Genomic DNA, 15,208 nt, shown 5'->3' on the forward strand with positions numbered 1-15,208 from the left:
CACACACACAAACTTGAATCACCTTCAGGAACCATGATCCAATAATATATTTAATAGGTAAGATCTTGTTCATCAATATACAAAAGAAAACAACAGCAACAACCCTCAACTTTAAGACACATGCCCTTAGCAAGAGCACTTAAGAGTTAGAACGGTTTATCGGTAGCATTTTGAGGTAGCATATTTTGTAAAGTAACAGAAGTTTCAGACCTGCTCTGCAGCCTGTCCGGGACGCCGAGGGACAGACCTTCACTCAGCCTTTGCTCTTGGTGCAGGAGAATGAATCTGTCCGTGTTCACTGCCAAGTCAGCCTGAACTCACTTCCTACCCTCTCGCCATGGCCATGTCTGTCATACCCTCCTTGTACTGCAGGTTTGGGAAAAGGCGAAGGCGTTTTTCTAATCCTTCTCTCCCCTAGGTGTGGTGTCCTCTCTGGCTGTGGAATTAATCTCTCTGCTACATGCAAGTCTCACGGGCTGGACACGCATGCACCCAGGGGGAAGGGAAATCACGCATCGCGGCACTTTCATTTTTTAACCGGCTCTAACAATTTAATTAATTAAGAGTGACCAATTCCTCTAACGCTCTGCAGAGTATTGTTATTAAATATCCCCCCCCTCCATGATTCTGGCCCTTCAAAGGCTCTCCATTTTCCTCCCCCTGAGTACAATATTTTGGGGTATCGTTGAGCTTTCTGTAATTTCCTTGGCAGAAGGGTGAGAAAAAAAGCTTAAAAAAAAAAAAAAAAAAAAAAAAAACACAAAAACAACAACGAAACCCGGGTACAGGAGCAACCCCGAGAACAGACTTCCCTTGTGCCCCTTGAAATGACCCACATGTACAGTTCAGGAACACGGCCTTCTTCTTTTTAAAAAAATGTAAATATTCAGCTCAACTCTGCATGTTAAACACAAATATACAGTTGAAACAGGCTAAGGACTAAAGCTGCAAATATGGTCCCAGCAACTTCAGACCTCGGCGGTGCTGATCAAAATTTTTGCCCCAGAGGTGCAAGTTTAAAGGGATGTCTAATCCCTAAAGCCCTTTCATCCCAGTATGCCTTCCGTCTGAAAGTTCAACCCTTGGAAGGAATCAATGTACAAATGGATAAAAATAGCACATGCCCCAGGCAAAAGAAAAGGGGGGCATGAGCTGGGCCTGAGTTGCCACTTAAGTAAGACAGAGTATAGGATACTCTGTCATCGAGTATCCTATACAATCTGCAAAGGCTGCGGGCCCCGATCCAGCGCCCGGGGCCTCGTGGAAGACGTCTGCCACCCAAGTCAACTGCTGACCCAAAGCCAATGACACAACGGGGCATCAGACTACAAGTGTCCTAGGTGCTACAAAAGCTGGTCCACTCAAGGACTCGGGCCGACCCTCAGAGGTCCCCACCTCCCCCCCACGGCATCCTGTCACACAGAAGGTGAAGCTGCTTACAGTCACTAAGACACATGAAGTGGCGGGTGAGGGGCAGGAGAAATGCTCTCCGAATACACCAGCCTAACCAACCCAAATAAATTCAACACTCTGTACAACTAGAAGGTGCACGAGCTGGTATTCAAGCCATCATTTTAAATCCTTTCGTCCCCTCTCTGTATCAGACAGGAAAATGGTTCCATTGGGTTAACAGTGTCATTTTTTAAATGCCATAAATTAAATAAGTTAGTTCACATTTTTTTTCTTCCCCCAGCACTTAAGTTACAGTGAGTCCCTAATGTGCTCTTGCAGTCTGCATGAACAGCTCCAGATCCCTCCGGCGGACGACGCTGGCTCGAGGACAACCATACTCATCCAGCTGCAAAGGTAGGAACTGTTCGAGCAGCCCAAGGCCCTGGCCAGCAGGACTGGTAAACAGCTTAGCCCAGGATGGTTTAAAGTTTCCGCTGAATCCCAAAAATACGGTACTCCCTTTAAAAAAAAAAAAAAGGCACCATTTGTCCATCTAATCGTTCCAGGCAAGACCATGCAGAAGGTGAGTCGGAGGTGAGAAAAACAAAGACGGCTATGAAACAGAAAAGCTACACTTCCTTGCGTCAGCCGATGAACTCTGACCACCCACCTCTTGCCCCAAATAACAAACCACATCCCCAAACACTTCCTCTAATGTCTCCTTACTTACAAATTATCTTACTGATACCCACTCCAGCAAACTAAGCTCTCGCAGCTTAGGCCACCCGAAGAAAGCTTCTATGGCTGGACTCGTAAGAACTTCAAGGAAAAATACGAATACAAACCTTTGTTATAAAGATGAGCTGGTTTGGCTAATCCCAGAGGTACTAATGAATCGGAAATATTTAAATGCTTTATTTCTCCTCTTGTGCTCAACAGAACAATTGACCTGTACATAAAAGTCAGAAAATTGGAGGGAATTTCAAAAAATCAGCATGTATTAATCGAGTGCCTTTCTGAACTGACTACAACAGAGAAATACTAGATAAAAGCAGAGCTAAAAACAAAGGAAACAAAACAACAAAACAAAACCCAGATGCTTTTCACATCCCTGCTGTTCCAAGTTCAGGCTCCATGCCACCCCCAGAACCCACCTAGGACCCACACTGCTCCTGTAAGGTGTCTCCAAGTGTTGGGAAAGCCAAGGTCATTGAGGTTAGTTAACCCAGTGAGTGAACTGGGACTCACCTCTTTTATATTAATAAGGGAAGCTAATTTTGTTTCAGATGCTCTAACTGTTCACGTCCTATTACCTATTTATAAAATAAATGAATAAACGCCAGTTCCAAAAAGAAATAAAGTCTGTGCCCCATGTTTTGGTTTAAATTCCCTGTTTATTATGCAGACTATCAACACGTATACTTAAATCCATTTGCAGATTTTCTCTTCTCCTGATCTCTCTCTCTCTCTCTCAACTCCACCAGTGTCACATGGGCTTAATTACTATGGCCTCATGATTTATTTTAATAAGTTATAAAACAGGCCCCTTGCATTATTTTGTTTACAAATATTTTATTACTCTCCCACAGTTACTCCTCCACTATTCTTTTCTTCAACTTTTATATAACCATTAGTATTCATTTTCTTTTTTTCTTTTTTTAGATTTTATTTATTTATTTGACAGAGATCACAAGCAGGCAGAGAGGCAGGCAGAGAGAGAGAGGAGGAAGCAGGCTCCCCGCGGAGCAAAGAGCCCGATGCGGGGCTCGATCCCGGGACCCTGGAATCATGACCTGAGCTGAAGACAGAGGCTTTAACCCACTGAGCCACCCAGGCGCCCCCAGTATTCATTTTCTTAATGTGGGTCTTGATACGTTGACGTCATCCTAGTATAGGTGCTGCCAAAGCGAGCACATGTTGCCGTCATCCTAAAGCAGGGAAGACCACTCAGCATCAGAACAGAGGTCTGACCACAGCAAACCTACAGGCCTGACCCTCTTCTTCAGGCTCGTCCCATGAGATCACTTACAGATCCCCAGGGACCCGCAAACCCCAGTGTGTGCCTAGTTCTCTAGAAGACACTGGTAGCTGCTCCATAACTTCTGAAGACTTTGTTAAGATACAACATACAGGACCTCCTGGGTGGCTCAGTCGGTTAAGCGTCTGCCTAGGCTCAGGTCGAGATCCCAGGGTGCAGGGATCTAGACCGTATGTTGGGCTTCTTGCTCAGTGAGGAGTCTGCTTCTCTCTTTCCCTCTACGCTTACACTCTCTCTCTCTCTCTCTCTCTCTCTCAAATAAATAAATAAATAAAATCGTAAGGGGGGAAAAAAGATACAATATACATACAGAAAAGTATCATTAAGTGTATAGCATTTTCAATTTCTGCACATGATGTACTTATGTAACCAGCCTAGATGAAGAAACAGAGAGCTACCCACATCTTAAGAGCCTTCCTTCAGTACCCTTTCCAGAAACAACCTAGTGACTTTTTAATGAGTTGGTTTTAACTCTTAAATCTATAGGGTACCTTACAGGACTGCCGTGTTATCCTAAAAGTTTTTGGTGAGCAGTATGCCCTGGAGGGGTTTAGGTGAACTGAGTAAACATACCCACCATCAGCAAAAATCTTTAAATCCTTAAAGAAAATTGAGGCCTTCGAAAGGAATTCCCTAGAAGTACCTCAAAGCAGAAAGTAGAGCTGCTTTGCTCAGGTGCATTCTTCTTCAGAGACCAACAAAACAAAACCCATCAGGCCAGGGCTTTTAAAAGAGAGACCAGATACTAGTCCACTTAAAACTGAATTGACTCCTGGGGACGCCTGGGTGGCTCAGTTGGTTAAGCGGCTGCCTTCGGCTCAGGTCATGATCCCAGCGTCCTGGGATCGACTTCCACATCGGGCTCCTTGCTCGGCGGGGAGCCTGCTTCTCCTTCTGCCTCTGCCTGCCTCTCTGTCTGCCTGTGCTGGCTCACTCTCTCTCCCTCTGCCTCTGACAAATAAATAAATAAAATCTTTAAAAAAAAAAACAAAAAACTGAATTGACTCCTTTCCAGTCACTTCCACCTGAGCTAGGTGGGGAATTCACAGCACAATGCCATCTGAGGGCTTATCAGTACGATGGATGGCCACGAAGGTCAAATTGTCTATAAAATTGCTTTAAACTGGAAATGAACCTTCTGAGTAAGTTAGGTGCAATATAATTGACCAAATACTAAAAGTGGGAAAATATTGTTTAATATTTCAAAATATTGAACAATTCCCACATGAAGAGCCTTCACACCATTTGCAAACTCTGCTCACATCTGGGCTTTCACCCAGCAATGCTATGCAGCTTAGACCATGGGCGCCAATCTGAGACGAGGAAGAAATGACCGCCTTTCAACAGCCCTAAAAGCCCACACCACAAAAGGGTGGAAAGACAAACCAAAGCTCAGTTAACCACGTGTTGCGATGGTCCATCCCCTCTTGCAGAAGGGCCCCCCCCCAGCTACCTTGCGTCACCTACCTTCGAGGGATGCCTGTTCTCAAATATTCTTCCATGCGACTGACATCAGCAGGAGAGAAAATCTTTTTTTCCATTAACCGGAAGGGAACGCTACAGGCATCCACAATAAGGAGGAGGACACCTGCATTCTGGATGGTAAAGTCGGTGCCGTTGACCTGGGAACAGAGAAATATCTGCTGTCATCACCCCGTTCCTATCTCTAAGATGAATCTTTCTAGCCTTTCCCTCGGTCTTCTAAACCCATGAATCAAATTCTATTTCCAGGATTCAAACTGCATAACTCAGTGACTCTTTCTCTACCAACATCTGAAACCCTGCCAGTGTTCTCACAGACTGTGCCTTTGATGGGTCTTTGCTGGTTGGATTGAAGTCTCCGAGCAAAGCATGGCAGTCCCCACTCAGCTGAGTAGTGTGACTTCACTGCAGGTGTGAGGACTCCATGCCTATCCCACTCTCTCACTGGGGTCAAAGCTCTCACACTCGGCGATCAGGTGTCAGCCTCGGTACCACCGTTCCCGCCGCTCACTTACTGTCACACTGGTTCAGAAAAAAATATCATGCCTTCCCCGACACAGAAACCCCCCAATAGAGTTTAGGTTTGGAACACTGAAGGAGCCAGATGGCCTCATCTCCTTTGTTCCACCCATAGCTCTCACTTAAAATCAAAATGAAATGTGGTAATTTCACCAAGATGTAAGCCACAAGGTATTAATAAATTTTGTTCATAATTTATTGTGAGCTGAAATTTCCAGTAGTCCTCCCTAAATTAAATTAGTGGTTTGAGACCTCTTCAAGAAAAAGGAACTCCAGACACATCCAAATATCATTAACTCGTCAGCCAGAAAAAAGAAGGGAAAAAAACTCGCTGGACCAAAAAATGACTGAACACTAATTTAAGCCATAGGCACTGTTTTATTTTAGGTATGTAAAATTGGGGCACCTGGCTGGCTCAGTCGGAGGAGTGTGGGGCTTTTGATCTTGGGGTCCTGAGTTTAAGCCCTGCACTAATACAGAGATTACTTAAAGAAATAAAAACTAAAAAGAAAAAGAAAAGGTTTTTCTTGGGCAAAAATGTGTAAAATTATAAACTATGCTAAAAGCTAACAACACTTGTTCATGTTTGGGGAAATAGCACTTAAATTTTATTTATTTATTTTAAGAATTTATTTATTTGAGAGAAAGAGCGAGGTGAGGGGGGCAGAAAGATAAGCAGATTCTGCACTAAGCACAGAGCCCAACACGGGACTCGATCCCAGAACCCCCAGATCATGGGCCCGAGCCAAAGTCAGATGCCCAATTGACTGAGCCACCCAGGTGCCCCTAAATTTTATTTCTTATCACTACTTGTCTCACAGGAGTCAAATGACTTTGTTGGCTACGTTTATATTGTTCTAATCCAGGGAACAATTCTGAAAATTCTTGAGTCAAGTACCACTTCATACTTGGGAAGATGGGAAATGATTCTCTTATTTTTAAAAATCTGAATACGTAAAACTGAGATATATTTGAGAAAAAATACATAATGATCCTCTACACACTTAAACTGTCCTCTTGAAAAGAACCCCCTAAAAACCTATTGCTTAAAGAAATCCCAGAAGTTTCCATAAAGATGAAAGCGACACCATGTCCTAGCAAAGACCTCAGCAATGCTTGGGTAAACCACTAGAGGTAAATATGACAGAACACAATGTTGTGGGACTTTTCTGGGGTCCTGAGCACCCAGTGAGCAGCAAAGCAGTTTAAAATGTGTCTTCAGACGCTGGAGCAGAGCCTGGCTGAGATTTTTTGGGCGAGCCAAACATTATCTTCTTGAAGTGTTTAATGACGTTAGTAGAGCAGAGAGACTTAGCACCCACTCGCTTCCCTTCTGCAATGGATTGCCACGCCAACACGGCTGGGGTCAGGTTCTCCACGCCGCGGACTGCCCTGAGATGCTGAGCTAACAAGTTTTATGCCAGAAAAAACCTACATCATGGGGGCACCTGGGTGGCTCAGTGGGTTAAGCCTCTGCTTTCGGCTCAGGTCATGATCTCAGGGTCCTGGGATCGAGCCCCACATCGGGCTCTCTGCTCTGTGGGTAGTCTCCTTCTTCCTCTCTCTCTGCCTGCCTCTCTGCCTACTTGTGATCTCTCTCCCTCTGTCAAATAAATAAATAAAATCTTTAAAAAAAAAAAAAAGAGGTAAAGACTTTTCCAATTATAAAATGTGTAAGTCACAGGAAGGAAAACTACAGCATAGGGAATAGAGTCAATAATATTGTAGTAACTTTGTATGGTGACAGGTGGTAACTACACTTACCACAGTAAGAATTTCATAACCTACACAGATGTCAAATCGCTACGTGGAATGCCTGAAACTAATGTAATATTGTAGGCCAGCTATACCTCAGTTACAAAAAAGAGAAAAAATGAGCTCTTTAGAGAGACCACGTGAGGCACTCCTGGGTGGCTCAGTGGGTTAATCCTGCCTTCGGCTCAGGTCATGATCCCAGAGTCCTGGGATGAGCCCTGCATCAGGCTCCCTGCTTCTCCCTCTCACCCTCTGTGTCACTCCTCCTGCTTGTGCTCTCTCCCCCGACTCTTAAATAAATAAAGAAAATCTTTTAAAAAATTAAAATGAAAATTAAATTTTTAAATAAATAAATAAAGAGACCACATGAGACTGGGACCAGGCCCGGCTAGATATCAGTTAGGTGGCCAGATACCTGCCATACCGAGAGCTCCTTAGACAGTGGCACTCAGGTCAACCTGATTTGGAACAGACTTCATGCCAAGAGCAGGTCACCCCTGGCTAGCCGGGCTCTTTGCCCAAATTCTGCGTGTTGCCAATGAGCCTCAGGCCTACACTTTCATAAACCCACCTAGAAGAGAGGACTAACACTTCGCAAACCAATGTTAACATTCACTCAAAGTCATCAATAAACACAATCTAGAGAGAAAAAAGACTTGATACATTTAACTTGTGTAAAAATGCAAACGTTTAGGAGGTATTTGTAGCTCGATCACATTGCTTGCCACCCAGTGACTGTTGCCAGAGAGAATTCATGTCACCAGACAAAACACAACAGTGAGAAGCTGAGGCAGGGTATGTGCCAACTGTACTTACAGAGATAATAGTCAGGTCTCCACGCTGAGTCTCTGCTTTACTGGGTGACTGGAACTGCACAGGGAGGTAGCTTTTATGAGGATCACTGGTAAACACCACCTAAACGGGGAAGAAATTCCGTATTTCTGTCAACCACATCTTCCTTCAAAGGGGCCTCAAAATCAACTCACTTATATGAAACCCAATGGTGCTGGGGTTTTTTTCCCCCCAGTGAACTTTTTGTACAGACTGAATGGCCTGGAATTCCATCTTTGGATCCAGATTTAATTCAAGAAGTGTATATTCCTCATTTTCTGGAATAATCCCAGTCTCAAATAATTGAAATCTTGTTCAGGAAATGAATTCTGCAAGTGACTACATAAATGTGCTTCACACTTAGATCTTTGTCCTTTTCAGACCAGTTATCTTAAACTGAGACTCAGTCACTCCAGAACTAAGAAAAGTAAAGGTGACAAGGATTATACTTCAAAACCTTTCAGCCAGTGGTGCATCACCAAGCTAACTTCCTGACCTGACTTGCACTGTGTCCTATAAATCCAGCTACCCAGTACATCCAGTCCCCTAATCCCACTGTTCTATCTCCTTCTGCAGGCACCAGAGCAACCTCGATTTCCCACAAGTGCTTTATCTCCTTTCCCGCCACTTTGCCTTTGCAGATGCTGTTTCCTCCCCCAGAATGCCCTTCCTTGTTTCCCTCCACTCCTTGAAATCACTCCCAGCTTCCAAATCCCACATTGCACCTCCTCCTTAAAAGCCTTCCTCTCAATCAAAAGCAGGCCGACTTTCACACAGTTCAGCACTTCAGGTATATATTCCTTATGAATGCGTGTTGACAACCTCATTCCAAGGGCAAACAATCGTCATGATACTCAACGTTTAGAAGCTCAGGTTTAGAGGGGCGCCTGGGTGGCTCAGTGGGTTAAAGCCTCTGCCTTTGGCTCAGGTCATGATCTCAGGGTCCTGGGATTGAGCCCCGCATGGGGTTCTCTGCTCAGCAGGGAGCCTGCTTCCCCCTCTCTCTCTGCCTGCCCCTCTGCCTATTGTGATCTCTGTCAAATAAATAAATAAAAATCTTAAAAAAAAAAAAGAAGCTCAGGTTTAGAGTCAAAAGTCTGCATGAATTTTCCTACTTACTCCTCATGTACATGTGTTTCATTTTGTTATTTGATTTTGATATTGATATTCAAAACAAACTCATTCCTTCAAATTTCCAAGTAAAAGTGAGGTTTCCAAATGCTTCTAGTATTTTGCAATTGCACCAAGTCAGTAATCAATACATTTTTAAAAAATAAATTCTAGGGGCGCCTGGGTGGCTCAGTGGGTTAAGCCTCTGCCTTCGGCTCGGGTCATGATCTCAGGGTCCTGGGATGGAGCCCCACATTGGGCTCTCTGCTCAGCAGGGAGCCTGCAATAAATCGAGTCTTTAAAAAAAATAAAACATAAAAAATAAATTCTAATCAATGTTTTAAGCACACACACAAAAAAAAAAAACTAGGAGTGCTAAACATTAATGTATGGAACCATCTAGATAGGCTTAGGATATTTCCAATGATAATTATTTTTATAAATTACCATGTTGTGATTGCTTTAATAAATTATATAAACTTTTCTTTGTTTTTAAGATTTTTATTTATTTATTTGACAGACAGATCACAAGTAGGCAGAGAGGCAGGCAGAGAGAGAGGGGAGGAAGCAGGCTCCCTGCTGAGCAGAGAGCCGGACGTGGGGCTCGATCCCAGGACTCTGGGATCGTGACCTGAGCCGAAGGCAGAGGCTTTAACCCACTGAGCCACCCTGGTGTCCCTATATAATCTTTTTTTTTTTTTTTAATTTTTTTTATTTATTTATTTGACAGAGATCACGAGTAGGCAGAGAGGCAGGTATAGAGGCAGGCAGAGAAGCAGGCTTCCTGCTGAGCAGAGAGCCAGATGTGGGGCTCGATCCCAGGACCCTGAGACCATGACCTGAGTTGAAGGCAGAGGCTTAACCCACTGAGCCACCCAGGCGCCCATCTATATAATCTTTTTTGTAGTGAACGACTTTAAACAAATTCAGCTTGAGAATTAGGCTGAAGAATTTACTTCCCCACTAAGATTATCTAAAAATATCACTTTAGGGGCACCTGGGTGGCTAAGTCAGTTAAGCATCTGACTCTTGATTGCGGCTCAGGTCATAATCTCAAGGGTTGTGAGACTGAGCCCTGTGTCAGGCTCCGTGCTCAGGAGGTAGTCTGCTTGAGATTCTCTCTCTTCCTCTCCCTCAATCCCTACCCCCAAGAAAATAAAAATGAAAATAAAATAAAAAATAAATAAAACATCACTTTGACAGTCAACATATTACATGGGACAAGCAAGGATCTATATAAACTTCTTCATGTACGTGGCTGGCTTGGTTGGTGGGTGGGTTGGTGAGTTGGTTGGCTGGCTGGTTGGTTGGTAGGTGGCTTGGTTGGTGGGTTGGTTGAATTGGTTGGCTGGCTGGTTGGCTGGTGGATTGGTTGCTGAGTTGGTTGGCTGGCTGCTTGGTTGGTGGGTGGGTTGATGGGCTGGTTTTATTTGAGGTGGAGAATAGAAGTGGGACAAGGATATGAAAGATTGAAACTGTGGATAGTGAGTTGCCACTGAAAAAATATTCATATATGATAACAGGAAGAATAAACCCATGTTCCTCTTTCTGCTCTTACCGTCACCACAGGCAAAAAGAAATGAAAAACATTTCTGATTCAGCAGGACTAGGGTGGGACCAAGAACTCTAATGTAAGTTCCCAGGTGATGCTGATGTGGTTGATCTAGGACCACACTTTGAGAACCATTTTCCACAACCTATATTTGTTGTGCAAAACTTAAATATTAATTAGAGCAATATCAACTCTATACTTCTTTTTCACTTGGAGCTGGTCTGACCTCCTCTGAAAACCCCATGCCCAGTCTGAGCTCGTTATTTTGGATTTACTTTCATTGCCACATGTTCTTAAGATCTATAAAGAGTCCTTGTAATTAAGAAGGAGAAGAATTTTGCTTCTAGCCCAAGTTAGTTTGTAATTTTAATTACAGGTAAATGTAATAGCAAGTGCTTCAAAATTAACAGTAGCTTTCCACCTTAAAGGGGGGGCAATTTTCATAGGAGTTGCATTTTTTTAAGATTTACTTATTTTGGTTGGGGAAGGGCAGAGGCAGAGGGAGAGAGAATCTCAAGCAGGTTCCATGCTTAGCGCAGAACCCAACATGGGGCTGGATTTCATAGCCCTGAGATCAGGACCTCAGCCAAAATCAGAAGTCAGGTACTCAACCAACTGAGCCACCCAGGTGCCCCATAGAGAAGTTGCATTTTTGGAAGAGAAATTTTATAGTTCTCAATAAAAGAAAGTACTTTTCTATATCACTGACATGTAAATCCAACAGCAATATTTTAACAGAATCACACCTGAGGGGGAAAGAAAACAAAGACCAGAAAGTCCACAGCCATCCCCAGTAAACTGCTGTTATCTCAGGGATCAGATATTTCTATTACGAATTTGGACTAGCTTACTTCTTAGGCTTATCGCATTCTAGAATGGGCCAAAATTCAGGAGAAATCACACAGTACTTATAACTTGGCAAGACACATGTTCCCAAGAAAAAACGTGCCTATTGCCAAAATAAAGAAACAAACAAAAAACAAAACAGAACACTGCTTTTGGTTCTTCCTCCCACCCACAGCCCACTCTTCTCCCTGATCTACCTGGCGGGTCCCGCAGTCTTGACAGAGCCTGGTGAGCATGGAAGGCATACGCTTGAGGGCCGACGGCTTCCTGGCATACTGGGGATACGCTCTGGCCATGCAGTTACTGATATCTTTTGAGTCCGTCGCTGCCTGGATCTTGACTCTTTCGCATCCCTGAGATGAACAGTAACTGTGGCCATCCCTGTGGCTTTTGGCTTTGAGATACAAAAACAGCAACCTGAGAACACAAACCAGTCCACGGGATGTTAGCCGGCCTCTCACAAACTCACGGAAATTCCTCCCACTGGCTCGTGGCCCAGAAGGCTATTCCTCTAATAAAGTAACTTTTCCTTAAAAGAAAATAAATTACAAAACTAATAAAGTCGTTTCTCCTTCCTTTCTATCCTCCCAGGGCCCTAAGTCAAATGCAACACTACTTTCAGGAAATATTTTGATAATCATTCTGGAACATACCAAAATTCATTCCTGGAGTGAATTAGTTCAATAGGTAATTTGGGAGGATGGACTTTGGTTTGGTTCGAACTTCCTTGGAAAATTTTAGACTTATGTTGAGTTTAAGATTTCGTAAATTAGCGTGCTTTCTTTTTTTTTGGGGGGGAGTTTATAAATCATTTTGGTTTAAGGCATAAATTCGAAATAAATAAAAATAGCAACTGTGACTTGCTTGCTATGGTCTCCCATCAATTCCTGTGGTGTTTACAAAGAGCAGATGGGCCTGAAGTCCTTCTGTCTGTACTTCGGCCAAAATCAAGGGAAAGGAACAATCCCGCCCACTTGGAATTATCCTCCTGCTGCCAAGATGGAAGGAAAAGTAACTTCCAGGCAACAGTCCACATCTGTCAGCAAACCTAGTCTTTCTGAACCAAAGGAAGTCAAGACTGTAAAGCATCTGATCAAATGTGATTGATTACTGGAGATCACGAATTTATATTTTAATACGAAGTCAGCCAACAATGAAAAGTTGCAGTTATAATGTAAAAATCAGCCATTGTCCTAACATCAACACTTTTAACATACATCTGTCAGGAATGAAAGGGACCTAATTAGGCTTGGGCCTTTTGACATACAATTAAAAAATTTTTTTAAAAATTAAAAAATTTTTAAAAATGAATACAATTAAAAATCAACAAAATGAATAGAATTAAAAAGAATTAGAACCTCGAAGGCTGAGGGATTCTAAAAATACCAGAATGGAAAAAAAAATATTTCCCAGTTAATCATTCACCATTTGTGATCTCTAGACCATCCTCACAAATTGGGGTGTTCCATTTATTTCTGTGGAAAATCAGCAGGGACTGTGGAAGTTCTGTCATCTGCAGAATAAAAGTCCAAGTAGGTTGTCTTAAGTCTTACCAAGAACTGAAAATCAGCGACAATTATGATAAGAAAAGACTTCAGCGGGTTACATGGGCTGCTGAGGGAGCCCTGGAGGGCAAATGAGGGGCATCTCCTTCAAAAACTAACAAGCCACTTGACGGAACCCCCCCCCACACCCCCTTCTCCCCATTCTGAACTTCCGTCTTTCCCCCAAACATGCCATGCCGCGTTCTTCCATGCCTCCATGCACCTCTCCACACTGCTCCTGGGGACACCTGACCCCTCTCTTTTTCCACCTCCTCCTACTCATTCCTCAGGAGTTAGCCCCAGTGTCACCCTCTTGGGATGTCACTGGGCATCCCAGGCTGAGCTTCTGGGTGACCTCAGAAAGCACCCTGAAAACCCCACTATAGGAATCACAGCATTTAAACCTCTAAGTTTGCTAACGACTTGCTTTACAAGCCCACGTCCTTCATTCAGCAGACAGTGAATTTGCCGAAGAAATGGCTCTTAGTCACATGAGTATCTTTATGGCACCTAGACGATGGCATATGTGATGGGAATGTCAGCTTCAGGGATGGACGCTGAAGGAGCATGCTACTTGCTGGAAGAGTACAGGAGATCGAGCCTACCATAACCCAAAGGCTGAGAGACTGTAACTGGATAAAGGCAGACAAAGCCAACAGGACCCCGGGTGAACAGGATTAGAATTAAAAAGTGGAAAGATGCAGCCTAGAGAAAGTTGAAAGCAAACATGCCATGGTTACACAGTGGTTTGGTGTTGGTTGTTTTTTTAAACTCAAGGTCATCTTGAGAGATCACCTTAAAGGAAGAAAAAAACGAGCTCTCCCTGAAATATGAACTCTAGCCCACGTAAATAATCATCTTAAGGGTTGCCATAGGAAAAAAAAAATTATTTTAATTTTCAATTGGGCCTACTGGTTCTTTATTGACCAGGGTAATTTTTTCTCTCCAAATTGCCTTAATAGGTATATGGCAAACATCTTCATCCAATTCCTGCTCCAACTGTAATTACGAGTCATTCTACATCTCTAAACCTCTAATAGTGATGAGCGAAGAATTACCCACATCAGCTGCGTTTCTAAACAGCCGCCCCATCCCAACCTATTCTTAGTTAGGCTGAAGAACTAGTAATTTCACCATTAAAGAAAAATAGCAATAATTCTCATTCACTGGTTGCGCCCAATTACCCCGTGTTGGAGTCAAAATAGAATTTCCGCTCCGACTGCTTCCGCTGCAGCTCTTCCAGAGAGTGCACGGGCTCGTACTCCTCCATTCTGGATAACGAGCCGTTATGGCGCTGTAAAAAGCCGAAGGTAACCTGAAAACTTGTGTTTGATGGATAGCAGAGGCCAACTCGAATCCAGTCATTCCTATAAAGGAGAGACATAAAACAATGAATCCACACTTGAGCCTGTACATTTTGAGTACTATAGCATTTGTAAATTTCAGCCGTAATTCTTCTCCGCCTTAAATTTCTGATGTAGGGGCGCCTGGGAGGATCAGTGGTTAAAGCCTCTGCCTTCGGCTCAGGTCATCATCCCGGGGTCCTGGGATCGAGTCCCGCATCGGGTTCTCTGCTCAGCAGGGAGCCTGCTTCCCCTTCTCTCTGTCTGCCTCTCTGCCTACTTGTGATCTCTGTCTGCCAAATAAATAAATAAATTTTAAAAAACAAACAAACCAAAATTTCTGCTGTGTATTGACTGAGCCACTAACAACGGAAGTTCCACACCCTAACATACCAGCAATTCCGCCCACCTCTGTATGTTCCCCAAACTTCTCTTATCAATATACTTAGACAACTGTCTGGCTTGCAGCAACATCTAGGTCTCAACAGGACCTCAAGGAATGTGAACAGAAACTGGATAACATGTACTTAGACACGGCAAGAGGAGAGTAAAATTAAGTGAGATGGCTGGGAATGGGGTCTATGAAAACAGAAGAAACACTAATAGCCTGACAGTGGGAGTGTACGCTGGTAAAATCTTTCCAAAGATTTTTTTTTTAAAGATTTTATTTATTTGACAGAGATCCCAAGTAGAGAGGCAGGGGGAGAGAGAGGAGGAAGCAGGCTCCCCGCTGAGCAGAGAGCCCGATGCAGGGCTCGATCCCAGGACCCTGGGATCATGACCCAAGCCAAAGGCA

The 15,208-nt window shown here is 43.5% G+C and overlaps 1 protein-coding gene across 5 annotated transcripts in view; it reads right to left on the reverse strand.

Moving 5' to 3' along the window:
* Positions 1–746: 746 nt before the first annotated feature.
* CEMIP2 (cell migration inducing hyaluronidase 2) overlaps positions 747–15,208 on the reverse strand; it is an 86,872-nt gene continuing 72,410 nt past the window's right edge. For all 5 annotated transcript variants that reach the window (XM_032866620.1, XM_032866624.1, XM_032866621.1 and 2 more), the window contains 6 exons: positions 14,254–14,436; positions 11,723–11,942; positions 8,003–8,101; positions 4,898–5,052; positions 2,238–2,341; positions 747–1,911 (listed from right to left, as the gene is read on the reverse strand). In XM_032866620.1, the coding sequence (XP_032722511.1) occupies positions 1,715–1,911; positions 2,238–2,341; positions 4,898–5,052; positions 8,003–8,101; positions 11,723–11,942; positions 14,254–14,436 (958 nt within the window). In that variant the 3' untranslated portion in view covers positions 747–1,714. The remainder of the gene's footprint in view (positions 1,912–2,237; positions 2,342–4,897; positions 5,053–8,002; positions 8,102–11,722; positions 11,943–14,253; positions 14,437–15,208) is intronic.

Source organism: Lontra canadensis, unplaced genomic scaffold, assembly GCF_010015895.1.
Source record: "Lontra canadensis isolate GAN:19392208 unplaced genomic scaffold, GSC_riverotter_1.0 scaffold31, whole genome shotgun sequence".
NCBI lineage: Eukaryota > Metazoa > Chordata > Mammalia > Carnivora > Mustelidae > Lontra > Lontra canadensis.